The sequence below is a fragment of the Octopus bimaculoides genome, chromosome 1 (genome assembly GCF_046866305.1).
Source record: "Octopus bimaculoides isolate indiv1 chromosome 1, ASM4686630v1, whole genome shotgun sequence".
NCBI lineage: Eukaryota > Metazoa > Mollusca > Cephalopoda > Octopoda > Octopodidae > Octopus > Octopus bimaculoides.
The window spans coordinates 128,430,022-128,445,367 of record NC_142928.1 but is presented as its reverse complement, the minus strand read 5'-3'; the positions used below and the strand labels follow the sequence as shown (position 1 = coordinate 128,445,367).

Sequence of the window (15,346 nt, the reverse complement as noted above, 5' to 3'; positions counted from 1 at the left end):
AATAACTTTAAAACTAGAAGTTTGTATCATAGAACCAGGGCAGGTTAAAAAGGTTAAGTGGTTCATGATGGAAAGTATATCCAGCTGTAATAATCATAACATATTTGAAAGAACAGAGGGAAGAGACATGGACACTACTCTGAATTAAGAACTGTTATAGAGCAAAGATAGATTCTATTCTGTCCAGCAGCTGACAACCTTTCTAGTGACACACAAAAAAAAAAAAAAAAAAAAAAAATTCACTCAGCCCAAGCTGTAAGACAGGGTTCCCAACCATTTTTTATAATCTATTTATTTTATTCTGGTAAAGTCCTTTAGTTATTCAAAGTTTAAAAACTAGTTTAATAGAAACTTTTTTAAAATCTTTTGTTTCTTGGTGTTCCAGCATGACTGTAGTCAAATAACTGAAACAAGTAAAATACATCTATATCAAAAATTTTTCAGGAGCCCTTAAAATACTATTGTGGATCTCCCTTTTACTATTTTGCTGTGTGGACCCTCAAAAACCTTAAACCATCAAGGGCCATATGGACCCCAGTTGAGAACCACTGCTGTAAGACATGCACAGCAAGTTGGCTGGTTTTTCTTTAGTGTGTATGACAGGTGACAAAGCAATGTGATTGGGTGTAAGACAGTGACAAATGTTAAGAAACTGCGAGACCTGTATCAGCATGAAAAAAAATGTACCTTTAAATGAAAAATGAAATGAGAATTCAGTTTGAAGAGAAACAAACATGTCCACCTGACAATATTAGTCAGAGGAGCAACATTTTATTTACAAGTTATTACATTTAAATTAGACATACAGATAAATTTAGAGTTGATCCAGTCATTCAAACCTTGCAGCTTTTCCATTAACTCTGAACACAACTTGAATACAGTTCATAACTTCCAAGTGCAATTCTATCACAGCACTCATGATATCCCAAGTTATGTTTTTCCATATTTAATCAACAGCATAAAATTTTTCTTTTCATAAAATTTTGATTTTTAGGTGAAGATTAGCTAATCAAATCATGGAGTTGGAATGTAGTAGCAATAAACAGTTTCACAATAGGCAAATTATAGTTTAAATGGAAAAAAACAAAACAAAAAAAAAACACTGTTTGCAAACTATTAATAGAATTGCTTAGCTACTAAAACTGCTAAATTTATTTGACGAGAGAAAAAAAAACAAAAAAACTGAATAGTGATATTAAGATGACTTAGATAAATGTTGTTCGTGCCAGAGTCAAAATTGATACATTAAACAATAAATACAGCTTAATTCTTCTGGTATTAAAAATTTACATAAGCTTCATTCAAGTAGATTGTGATAAATGCAAATACTGCAATAAAATAAATGCAGAAAATTTTGTTCTTTATTTTCTTAAATATTAAGTAGAGTTCACTTCAAACTAAGTCAAAATATCATGCATAGTTAATCCCAAGCTAATTTTGAGGGAATAGAAATGATCTTAATATGGTCTTACATATTCTTAATTTAACTGCAACTGAATAGCTGAACCAAATTTAACTCTTATATATATATATATATATATATATATATATATATATATATATATATATATATATATATAACAATGAAACTGGTAATCACAAAAGTATACACATAATACAAATGATATGCTAAGTTAGAGAACAAACAAAGCATCTTACTTCCAAGTAATCAACTAATGAATTGATATCGTGAATAATCAAATGAAAAGTAATGTCAAGTACAATAAATATCTTAAAGAAAGATAGGTTGACAAGAAATGTTTGAAAAGTCTTCAATTGACTTGGCTCATACAATTGTAGAAATGAAAATTATATTGAAGAAAATAAATGTAAAGGAACGATAATAATAAAGTAACATTCATAAAAGAAAAAAATATTCAAAATGAGATTTTGTATTGAAATTCTCCTTTTTCTTTCTAATGAGAAATACTGAAAGCTAATTGCTTTTGAGCCAACTATCATCATTTTACATCTGAAACTTTATCTTTTCTCAGTAAAATTTTATATATATATATATATATATATATATATATATATATATACATACACACACATATAAAAGAATATAATGAGCAGCTGTAAAAATTCAAAGGACTCAGTCTTCAGTGTATGTTTCTTAGTCCGGAGATAACTATTCCAGAAAATAATAAGCATTAAGAAATCTTAGAAAACTCAATAGAACAGATCTTCAAATAAATGTAAAATAATGAGAATAGTTAATTTCAAGAAAATATCCAACAATTTAATAAATTCTTTTTCTTTCCTTTTGCTTTCATTTTTTTTACTTCATCCATACGTTTGCCAAACAATGTGTTCTTTGAAACAAATTTCTGTCTCAAAAACAATTTTTATACTTATAAAACTTTCCTTTAATTTGTTTCAGTATCATTTCAGCAGCTTGCCATATTCTTCATGCATCTCTATAAAAGTTCTTGATTTCTTTATACTTTGTTGAATCCCACTGCCTGCACTAGCCAAACCTGAATGGTGGGACTGCGAAGTCCCTTTATGAGAGGAGTTCAATATTTTGTTTGGCTCTGAAGGAAATATGTCAACAATATCATTATCCATAGTGTTAAATGGGTTAAACCTGTTTTGTTGTCCAAAGGGATACCGATAGATTGTGTTACTGTCATTGGGATCACAAGAATCTTTGATATTGTGGAGTCCATGCTCACGAAAATTAGAGCTGTGTGAGGAACAGTCAGAAGTTCGACTTTCAGAAAGATTGTTCTTGTTACGATTATTGTGAGAATTTGAAGGGCATTCACCAGAATTCAAAGTATTTCCAAAATTAGAGCTATCTTCCCAAACTTGACCCATAATTCTTTCACTTTGTTCTATGTTTGCCTGAAAGAAAAAAAAAAAAAGAATAAACATTAATTCATTAAATAACTTTTTTATAAGGAAATTAAAAATAGAAATTCAATTAGATTGAAACGAACAGAAAAACCAAAACGTACCATTCCGAATTAACACAGTCAGATCCTAGTTGTTAAACAAAGTAATATAAGACTGTCATTTACAGGGGATGTGAAACAAATGAATGTTGTAGTGATCTTCCAGATTAATGTGCAATTAGTCCAAAATTTGCTTTTATATAATGTTAGAGATGAAACAATTTTATTGTATTCTATCTGAGTTATTATGAGAACAAGAATGTCATTGTAAATTTGTATTCATTTATGCGAAAGAAGTATTTGAGCTAATATTTGATTGGCTGGAGCAATCAACTTCACTACTTCAAGTGGATGTTTCCTTCTGCTCTTCTTATTTACAATGGTCATATAGGAATGATAAATTTGTTTGTTCAACTCCAGTGGCTGTCATCTGCTGTTACCTACTTTGCATGTCTAATGTAACAGCCCAAAGCAGTACTGTTTTTATGATCTTAGAGAACAAATGCTTTATGACTTGGAAATAATCATCAGTTCTTTCAATAAAGCAATTTAATTAATATTTGGTGAAATTGAATTTCATGTAAAAACTATATCAAGATGGTGAATAAACAACACACTACTATCATTATATAATATCCTTGAATAGAAGTATTATTTGTAAAAAGATGAAAAAGAAATGACCCTCACCCACACAATATATTTACTTTGTATGTCATAGTTATAAATAGTTCAATTTCACAGCATAATTGTGAATAAGTAGTGCAATTTCAACAAAACAGGATGTGTGAAACAATAAGGATTGAATAATATAATGTAAAATAATACATTTATTTTAGCTCTTTGGAATTTTGCATGACAGCGATCAGTTAATCTGCCATAAATAGTAACAAAATGTCCTTGTTTTGCTTCCTATCCTCTTTCTCAATAAATAAGAAATAAATGCATTGGATAATATATTCTGGGATTTTTTATACCAGGTAAAAGATGTGATAGCTTTAACTAGAATGCCTTTGATCAAACAGCTTGATCAGAGCCTATGGCTAAACAAATTAAATCTCAAATGTCATGTAGTCTTAGCTATATAGGGCCTTAAAAGCAAACATAATCATGACTGAAATGCCTTTGATAGATCTACTCGATCAGTATTGACCTGGATAAAATAAAAATATCTCAAACTATGCTGAATAATCTATTCTTTCTCATCAACCTTCAATATAAATTTAACTTGGAGTCCTACATTGCACACCAGTGTCCTTTACTGATTATATATATATATATGTGTGTGTGTGTATATGGCTTAGTGGTTAGGGTGTCGTACTTATGATCATGAGCCTGTGGTTTCAAGGCTAGAACAATGTAAGAAGATATAAAGTACACTACAAAAAGAAAACAAAACAAAAAGTTATAGTTTTACCCTATATTTCTATATTTTGGGGTTATGACCTCTTCTTCAGGGCACATGGAAAAGTGAGGGATGGAAAAGGTCCTTGCTCAGATGTGTGGGGAGGTAGGAGAAAGAAGGAAGGAGGAAGATGACAAGGCACAGACTGGTGTTGCTATAGTAACTGGTCTGCTTCATGTAATTCCTTCCTGTTGCGTTTATGGCTGGTCTCAGTTTGTTGATAAGGAAGGCCTCTATGATTCTGAGATTGCTCTAGTTGCACTGAGTGACCTTGATGGATACTTTAAAATCCTGTATCTGGCACTTCTTTAGGTGTTTTTTGGTTGAAATGTCTGTGCACAGGTTATTTTATTCCAATATGCAATTTCCTGGTGGCGTTCTCAATATAGGATAAGTTTATTGTGCATGTTGAGGTTCAATGGGGCTTAGTCTTCAGCCCATTTCTGTTCATTACAGTCCTCTGAAGTATAACACAAGATTTTAAGACCAGCTGTCTTTGGGAACTCCTATAGGCTGATGATCTTATTCTCAGCGGAATTTAAAGTTGATTTAAAGAAAAAATTCTAGACTCTGAATTTTAACCTGGAATTAAGAGACATCAAGCTAGTCTTAGCAAAGACTAAAGTTTTAGTAAGTAAAAAGAAACTAGGATCTTACTACCATTAGGGAAATAGCCATGGTTGATATGCAAAAAAGGCGTAAGAAAAAATTCCATATAGTGTACCAAGTGTAAACTATAGGAAAAACAAAAAAAAAAGTGGGATCATAGGCAATTAAAGGAAAAAGTGAAGTACAGATATGGCAGGTGCAGAGGAGCAATAAACACATGAGTGTTCTGAAAACATTGTAGTCGGAGAAACAAAGAGTTAGACATGGTTAAAGGAGCTATTATATCAGCTGACAACAAAGGACTTCATCAAAGTGAAGGACAAATTATATGAAGTGCAATGCTGCATGGTAGTGAGATGTGAACCCTTGAATGCAAAGAAAACTAGAAAGAAATGAAGTGGGTATGCTCCACTGGCTTTGTAACCTTAGAGTGCATAAAAGGAGAGAAAACTGGATACAAGAATCAGATGTAGTGTGCAAGAGAAAAGACTGTGCTGGTACAGGCATATGAAGCATACAGAGAGTGACATGTATTAAAAAGTGGTGAACACTCAAGATGGAAAGGACCTATGGAAGAAGATGAATGAAGAAACAGACAAAAATGGTGAGAACTAATCTCAAGATGTTGCAACTCACTGTCAAAGAAAAGATGCTGACAGTGATAGTGTTGGAAAAGACACAATTGCTGAGGCAAGCATAGTAAAATATACATTAATATGGCAGGCTAGTGATGGAGGCTCAATATATATGATGCCTACATTTGGAGCTTTCACACAAGTGAGTCTCTATCTACAGCGCCTCTTGCCTGTTTGATTCCCCTCTCCTATTTACACTATCATACTACCCATGCAATGAGGAGAAAAACATTAGATCAACTCATACAGAATGACCATCATCAGTATATCTCTACTTCCTCCCACTATCACAATATCTCAGTAACAAGAGATTGCACAGGACATGTTATTTGATATACTTCTCTATTTCTCCACCTTTTCTGCAAGTCATAACTCTCCCCACTTCCTCAGGTCATATTTCTATTTATATTCAATCATTCTCTTACTATTACCATCTCAACTATTTGTCTCTCATGTTCTCTTTTACCAGCCAACATTATTACTCTATATCATTATTTTCTCCCTTCCATTACACCTTCTAGTACTGTGTCTCTTATCTCTCTCTTCTCTTCCACATAGTTACACCAATGAACCTGTTTTCACCATCATACGCTTAATCCCTTCCCTCTCTCAGCTCAGTTCATCTTCTGCAATCACCTCTTCTATCCACTCTCTTGGCCATCTTGCTCTGAATGAATGGAGACAATGTAGAGTTGAGAACTCATTTGATAAAATGTAAAATGCATCTAGTGCATTCTATATAGTTGGTGAACAAGTGGAGACAACACAGGGTTGAGAGAGCTTTCAGTCTTCTCAACCTCCTACTATTGGTGCAACTATAAAATACAGTCAAGGAAGAGTATGCAATCATAGAAACCAGCAGCAGATGAGCGACTATCTTTCCATACAGACACAACACAGGCTACACTTTCAGGTTTTTTGGATAAAGTTTCCAGAAATAACTCGATAGGTTTATCATGAATTCTGTAAAATATTCATGGGCCCCACTAGTATACATATAAGGTGGCGAGCTGGCAGAATCGTTAGCATGCTGGGCGAAATGCCTAGCGGTATTTCGTCTGCCGTTACGTTCTGAGTTCAAATTCCGCCGAGGTCGGCTTTGCCTTTCATCCTTTCGAGGTCGATAAATTAAGTACCAGTTACGCACTGGGGTCGATGTAATCGACTTAATCCCTTTGTCTGTCCTTATTTGTCCCTTCTATGTTTAGCCCCTTGTGGGCAATAAAGAAATAAGTATACATATAATGGGCTTCTTTCCCTTTCTGTCTACATATCCACTCACAAAACTTTGGTTCCCACAGAGCTATAGTAAATGACACTTACATAAGGTGTCATGAAATGGGAATGGACCCACAACTAAGTGGGAGGGAAGTAAAATGAATATATATATATATATATATATATGATAAAAAAATTTATAAATATTATGAAAGTGATAATACTTTTAAAACAAAAGAGTTTAATTTCATTTATGTTGATATGTGCACATGTGTGTGAAATTGATAAAATAAATTGTTGATAGTTTGAAGTAAAAGTTTTGTTTCATTTTTAACAAAATACTGATGACTTCAGAGCAAAAGATCGCATTACAGTTCACCTGCATTTTGCATCTCTGACTGTCACTCACACCCATTGTTTGTTGTTTTAGTTTCTGTTGTCCAGTGTAACCAATGCAAAACACATTGCATTTCATTACATGTAAGATTAGATTAGTTAAGCATTTACAATGAACTTTCAAATATAAAAGACAAACAGAGCAACTAAGTAGAGACACTGTTATAGGAAGAGAGTAGAAATGTTGTTGAATAATTTAGAAAACTATTTCATTAAGCCTTATGAGACAAATGCAAAAAATAATCAGAACAACTGCAGCTCGAGTCAAGTGATTTAGAAAGTAAAAATCTTATAAATTGGAATGAATTCAACAGCCTCAAATGCCAAAGTATTACCCCCCAAAAATGTATATAAAGACATGTAGTGTATTATATGTATTGATTAATTGAAACAAAAACAGTGTAGTTTATCAGAAATAAGGTAACAGAAGAGTTAATGTAGTCCTCAGCCAGAATCAGCATGATATAATGTGACATGGTTGATTTTATGAATGACAAGCTCAACCATTTGGCAAACTTCCACAGTTTCTGTCTACTCAATTTTATTCATAATGTACAGATCAATTTGAGGTAAAAGGCGCTTGTCTTAAATACTATGCAGTAGGAGTGAACCCAGGAGCTCATCATTGTGAAATAAGCTTCTCAACCACTTAGACATGTCTGAAGAAGCCTGTTGGATAGACGAGTGATTCAAATGGTTAGTTTTGTCACACAGAATCACTTCTGATTCCGCTCAAGAATTATGTAAAAGGAACATGTGCCTGTGGAATATCCAGCTGTTTATATGCTAATTCAATGTATGGGAAGTTCACTTGGTTGAATAACTGGTATAGTTATCCTTGAAATTGGTTATCCTTGTGCCAGTGCCATGTAAAATGCACTTGTGCTGGTGCCACATAAAAGCACCTGCACTGGTAGCACCTAAAAACACCCAGCACACTCTGTAAAGTGTTTGGTGTTAGGAAGGGCATCCAGCACCTGTCAAACTGTACAACCCATGCCAGCATAGAAAATGGACATTAAATGATGATGATAGTGATTATATATATATATATATTCTAACATCCACTTTTCTATGCTTGCATGGGTTGGACTTATTCCATCTGGCCCATGCACCCTTGGAAAAGTGGGCATTAACTCTTTCACATTCAAACCAGTCACATCGAGCCAGAATATTCAATATGCTTTATGTTGAAAATGGCCAGATCCAGCCTCTCACATCAACCCTATTATATCATTCTAAAAAATAAACAATCATATCATCAAAATCTCAAGGCTACAAGATAATGCAGGATAAATTCAAAATGGTGAATAAATAAGCATTACATTTGACAGAGTAATCTGAATGCTAAAGGGTTGAATGATGATAATGTACACAGAAGCACACATTCACAAATGCCCATGTACACATTTACTTCAAAATGGAAATACTACTTTAACAACAACCAATACTACAATGCTATGTATGTACTTCAAATAATAATGTAACGTGTGTTGGTTTGTTTTTTAACCCCTTTTGATAGTAACCCACCTGAAATTGCTTCAACTTTTGACAATTAAATTAAAACCTTTCACCATCATTTTATATAAAAAAAACCTCTGTTAAGTTACATTTCAAACATTAGCTTTATATAACAAATACTAGTTATTTTACTAAATCCTTCTAATTTTTTTTTATTATATTTCAAAATGATTTAAACAAAATCAATGGTTTATTTAATTTTATGTGGTAAAGAAATGGTTAAACACAAATTTGATTACAATTGTAACCAAAGAAGGAAACAACTGAAATAGCATAAACTAAAATACAAACTGGAAAAGAAGATATGGTAAACTCAGATTTTCTCAAGTAATAGTTTATTTTATATATTTTACATAATTAAAAGAAAAAAACAATCTAGTATAAAACAGAGGTCTTGATAGCTTCATATACTTACAGTCGTTTTGATATATTTAAAAAAGCTAAGACATACTTATATATAAACAATGGTCATGTTATGTTAAGGTGAAGAAAAAAAAAACCAGGAGTACAATGTTGATGTAACAGCTAACAATTTACACATGCAGATTTTCACAATAATAATAAAAAGTAGGTAGTTAAATAACAACAGAAGCTGAAGCTGGAGAAGGAAGAATGTTATTTATGCAAGGAGTATTATATGTGCATTGAGTTGCATAAATACTGAAGTATGAATCTATAAATTTGTCTAAATATATAAATGCACAAAAGTGATTGACTATGAACCAAGTATGTAGATATCAAAAGAACTACAGTATATGGTGGTTATTGATTAGTGTTGGTTTCCTTGCTATGAACAATTTATGGCACAGTCAATCACGAAAGCTACAATGACACACAAGCCCTTATAAGTTATGCATCAGTTTAGTCTAGGACACAAGCTGTACACTCAATCATGCATGTGTTAATATGGTGTTTCTATGTTCCTAAATTTTCCCCTTAACATTTTTTTTCAAATCTGCTGGCACTACTTCATTTTCCCCTTGGTTTAACTGTTGCCCACCTTAGCAAACACTCATCTTTCTCTGTGCTACCTCTCCTCCCACATTTTTTTTTATTATACTTCCTTGGCATAACAATATTTTCTTGGCTCTCATTATTCCCTGTATCCCTCAGAACAGTACTTTTATTCAAATTTTTGAATACCTTGTAAGGTTTGGTTATGTGGTGGTGAAAGTGTAGGAAGTAGGAAATACTGAAACCTGGTCTACTGTTTTGTAACTGGTAGTCCTAGAGATACAATAGAGATAAGCAAAGCAAACTTATCCAGTGCATTATATACTCAGAACATATAACTGTAGACAATATTGAAGAAATTTCAGATCAGGGATGGCATTTCTATTGCAGTTGTCCAGATGTGTATGTATGGATCAAATAGAAAAGGGCATGAGAGAGAGAGAGAGATTTTACAACTGTTAAGCTCCACCACAACCCCCCCCCCCCCCACAAAAAACAAAAAAAAACCAGGATTTAAAGAGACTAGTGGTGGTCACCACTGACAGAGTGGTAAAGAGCAAAGTTTCTTAAGTCCATATGTTAGTGGGGGAAGAGTTGCTTTGGAAAGCAAGGAAAACTTTTGTCACTTTTAGTTAGGGGACCATGGATACAGTAGAGAATGTTTACAAATGATCGAGGATTAGTTTTTGTACATAATATGAGAATGTAAGTGGAAAGAGACAGCAAAATGGTTAAAAGGAGAAAAAAAAAAAGAGAAACTAGAAGAGGGTAAGGTTAGAGGTAGAAAGAGATTAAGAGTGAGGAGGAAGGCACGGAGGAAATATTGGTTAATTCAAGGTAGAGACATTTATGTTAGTCAGGTCAATGATTGTGATAAGCTATTAGTCAATAGCATTATTCACATACATGCCTGTACAGGCATAAACCTATGGACAGCTGGACACGGGTTAGAAAATGTTCAAACACAGGTACAAATAAATAGTAGTTGTAGACAGAGAGAGAGAGAGTGGAAGTTGGGCAGTCAGTTCACATGTTCTCTCTGTTGCTTTCATACACACAAGCAAACAAAGGTGCTCAGTATCATAGTAAATAGCAACAGGTGTATATGTATGAAACCCACACATACTGGCATGCAAATTTATACATATACATGGCAATAGGTGCATAGATACATACATACATGTCCATCTGTAGTGTGTGTTGTTTTATATCTACATTTCTGTTATTGGATGGATCGAAGATGGTTTAGTTGTTAGAAAAACTATTTTTACAGCTGGATATACTTCTTCCTAATCTGCATTAGGATGTACAAGTAGATGTTTTGTTTACTTTCATTCAGTCAAACTAGAATAATCAGTATTATATGTCTTATTTAGAAGCACTATAGAGCGGTTACAGTAAGATTGGAACTTATATCAGTAGTTAGACACCTTAACCACACAGCTGGTTTCAAATTTTGGCAGAAGGTCAGCAATTTCAGGGGGAAGGGGTAAGTTGATTACATCAACCCCAGTGCTCAACTGGTACTTGTCATATCAAAGATGACTTTGCCCTTCATCATTCCAGGGTTGATAGAAATGAATACCAGCTAAGAACTGGAGTTGATTCAAGTTATTGTGACTCTCCACTGCCACTATTTCTGGCCTTGTCCTAATGTGAGGAATCAATATTAGACATCAACAGAAAGTTGTTTAAAATGAAAAAAGATAAATATTGGAAAATAGTATCATAAAGAGGGAAAAAAATGTAATTTTTTTCCATCTGTCTGTGTATACACAGCAGTAGACTGAGATTAATAGTTGGAACTAAAGAATCTGTTACTGAAAATATTTTGCTTTTGCCATCTGATGAACTTGCTTTTGCAAGCCAAGTGGTCTGAATGAACCATTCAAATTTGCCATACAAACAACTTAAATGTCTCTGGTAAAAAGAAATAAAGACACAAAAGAGTGCAAAGAGAAACTTGCTTGAAAATGATAAAGGAAAAAAAATCAGGACAAACTAAAAATAACCATTAACAATGTCCAACATTTAGTAAAAGGTACAGCAGATCTAGAAGGAAGTTGTTCATGGGCAACAGGTACCTAAAAAGGGAAGGTTGATCATGGTGGATCACACAAAGATCACTCCCAGCCTAAAGAATAGATGATAATGATGATATTGAAAATATCTTTTCAGAAAGCTCAGAAATTTTTATTAACCCTTTAGCATTCATATTACCCCCTCACATTGTTTTGGATTAATTATGTATTATCTCATCACTTTGAAATTTCAGTGATGTGAATGTTTATTTTTAGAATGACATTGTAGGGGAGGTATGAGAGGCTAGATCTGGTCAGTTTGAATATAAAACAGAATATTTGGGCCTGATGTGGCCAGTTTAAATGCTAAAGAGTTAAGCAACTGTTTTCTTTTGAATAGGTATGATACAAATGATGGATACAGTATTTTACAGGCACTGTATCATTTCTTTTAGATTTTGAATTCAGAATGTAGAGAGACAAAAGCTGAGTGCTTTAAAGGTATTTAGTCTGATGCCTGGCTGCATCTGCTAACTTGCCACCCTCAACGGTTATTGATATCTTATAATAAGATAGTCACTCACAGTTGTTAAGTATTAGGCTTCAAAAGAAAGAAATTCTTTTGGAGATTCAACAAGTAGCGGAAACTAATATCCAGTAATTGTCTAGAATTTAGAGTGAAGAAAAAAATAAAACTGTGTAAATGTTCATGCCTTTCTGTAGAATGTCAGTAAAGTATGTGAAGAGTGAAACAGTTACATTTAGGAACCAAAACCTGGTAGTCATAATCTTAATAATATAAATCTAGTGAAGAATACAAAATTGATATACTTAAGCACTATCATCAATGTTGTTGTTGCTGTTGGTAGCGGTGGTGGTAGTAGTAGTAGTAATAGCACTTATTTGGATGTACAAGAGTTACTTCAAAGTAAGTTACATTAACCTTATAAGCATTTTGACCGATCGTGTGGCCCAAATATTCTACAGGTTTTATTTACAAACTGGCCAGACCTGGCCTATAACACTTACCCTACCATGTCATTCTAAAAATGAAAACAAGCCTATCATCAAAACCTTGAAACTATAAGATAATGCATGATTAATTCAAGGCAATGTGAATAAACACATTCTACCAGTATACAAAGTTTCAAAGTGCTTAGTTAAAGAAAATTAATTAATCAAGCTGCCCATGAGAAGGAAAATATCCTTCTACTGCTTCACTTTCATACAAAAAAATATGGGCACAGGTATGGTTTTGAAGTCTGCTTCATGGTTCCAAGTTTGATCCTACTGTGTAGTATCTTGGACAAGCATTTTCAGCTGTAGCTTCAAGATGATCAGTATTTTGTGAATGAAATTTTTATCACAAAGTGTACAAAAACCCTCTGTATGTAGATGTGTATGAACATATGTATACATGTGAGTGTGTATGTATACACACACCAACACCAGTTGTCAAGTGGTAGGGCAGGATAAACACAGACAGACACGCACACACACACACATATATATAGCCTGAAGTTGACTGGTAGTTTGTGAATGGCATTTTTCTAACAAAATATGCAAAAGTCCTCTGTGTGTAGATGTATATATGTGTGTGTTTAGTAAGAGAGAGAGACAGAGAAAGAGAGAGGTAATGTTTATTGCAACTTAAACATGGCTGTTCTATAGGAACCAACGTTACTGCTATTTTATAATACATACAGGGTGTGATGGGTAAATTGTCACCATTTTATATTTTTTAATTTCGCACATGTGCATTGTTTGTTTTTTATTTTGTCAACTACACAGTATAGTAGGGTCAGTTGGGCACTGTCTATGAGAATAACAGCACCCTGACACAATTTGCTCTGCCAGAAATTTGGAAACAACATGCTGTACTGCTTGGCATTTGCACCAGAAGCTCCAATACGAACATTTCAGAGTGTTTGGGTGTCAATCTGGGGACAGTGCAGAGATTCGGAAAGAGCTGGATGACTCTAATGGTGATTGTGAAGGTACAGCAGCTCAAAAAACTCACTCTGATCGTTCTGATAAGAAAAGAACTCTTGAATTTGTTGGGGAGATCCAGGCCATGATTGACTATGATCCCTCCAAGTCAATCAGGTCTATCGCCAGGGACATGCGAGTGTCTGAGTTTCTTATGAGGTAGATAGTGCATGAAGACACTTGGTATTCCTCATACAAGATGAGGAAAGGCCAATTTTTATAATAAACCATCAAGGACAAGAGGAAAGATCACACTATGAAGCTTTTGAACAAACTCAAGTATCCCTTCCAACTGAACATGCTTTGGTTTTTCTCAAATGAGAAAAATTTCTGCCAGGATCAGATGATGAACAAACAGAACAACCATTGGCTTGCTGTGTCCCTAAAACATGTACGGAGAGTGATAAAAATCAAACATCCAGTTAATAACATGGTGTTTGGAGTGATCAGTAGTGATGGCGATGTTATGCCTCCATTCATCCTCCCAAGCGACCTCACACTCAACATGGAGGTTTACATCAAGTGCCTGGAGGAAGTAGTGCTGCTCTGGGTCAAGAGAGTGGCTACTGGAAGACCCAATGTCCGGCAACAGGACTCTGCACCATGCCACACAAGCAAGAGAACCCAGTCATAGCAGTTAGACAATTTCTGAAACCACATCAGCCCTAACATCTGGCCACTTAACTCCCCAGATTGCAGCTCCCTCCATTATTATGTGTGGGGTGCAGTTGAGTGAGAGACCAACAAAACTCCTTGTAACACCAAAGATGAACTGAAGGCAAGAATTATGGCAGCATTCACCAACTTAAACAAGGAGACCGTCCAGAAGAGTTGCAGGAGATTCTGAAGTCGTCTGGAGGCCATGGTTGAAGCCAATGGTGATTTTATTGAATAAATTTAGTCTTTAGTATTTCAAAATATTTTAATATAATTTTGGTAAATATATCTGTTAAAATGAGATGTCAGTGTTATTTTCATTTTTGCATAATTTAGATGACAATTTATTCACTGCACTCTGTATATATTCCTTTTTCTCTCTCTCTCTCCCTCTTTTTTTTATATAAACTAGTTCAAACCTGTTACTACGCTGCCAGCTAAAAATATTTCTAAATCATGCACATACCTTCATAAATTGTGCAAATAAATTCTAGACCAACTTTCATGGTGAACATTAATAACAGAATATAAGATTATACATTATACACACACACACACACAGAGTTATTGTTTTGAACTATGTGTTGCTTTGTCTTTATTTTGAAAGACAAAAAAAAAATTATATATATATATATATATATATATATATATATATATATACATACACACACACACACAGTCAGTTTTTGAGGTTCATGTTCTGTTGTATTGACTTGCACTTAGAGTATTTTAATCAAAACTTGTTAGTTATCATGGTGACAACAATACCTATCTATCTGGCTATCTATCTTTCACACACACACACACACACACACACACACACACACACACACACACACACACACACAACAACCCTTTCTCCTTCCCTTCTTTTATTCAAAGTGAAACTCCTTTTTTAAAGTCTGTATTGCTTTCTATATATTGAAAGACACAGATATACACATACATAATCCACCACACACACACACACACATACACAATCCACCACACACACACACACACACAAAACTATATATCTTTCAAAACTTGTTAGTTATGATGATG

At 33.9% G+C, this 15,346-nt stretch overlaps 1 protein-coding gene across 1 annotated transcript in view; it reads right to left on the bottom strand.

Moving 5' to 3' along the window:
- Nucleotides 1–717: 717 nt before the first annotated feature.
- Nucleotides 718–15,346, bottom strand: part of LOC106882198 (uncharacterized) — a 48,156-nt gene continuing 33,527 nt past the window's right edge. Inside the window, exon 2 of the mRNA XM_014932791.3 lies at nucleotides 718–2,850. Within this exon, the coding sequence (XP_014788277.1) occupies nucleotides 2,386–2,850 (465 nt within the window). The 3' untranslated portion in view covers nucleotides 718–2,385. The remainder of the gene's footprint in view (nucleotides 2,851–15,346) is intronic.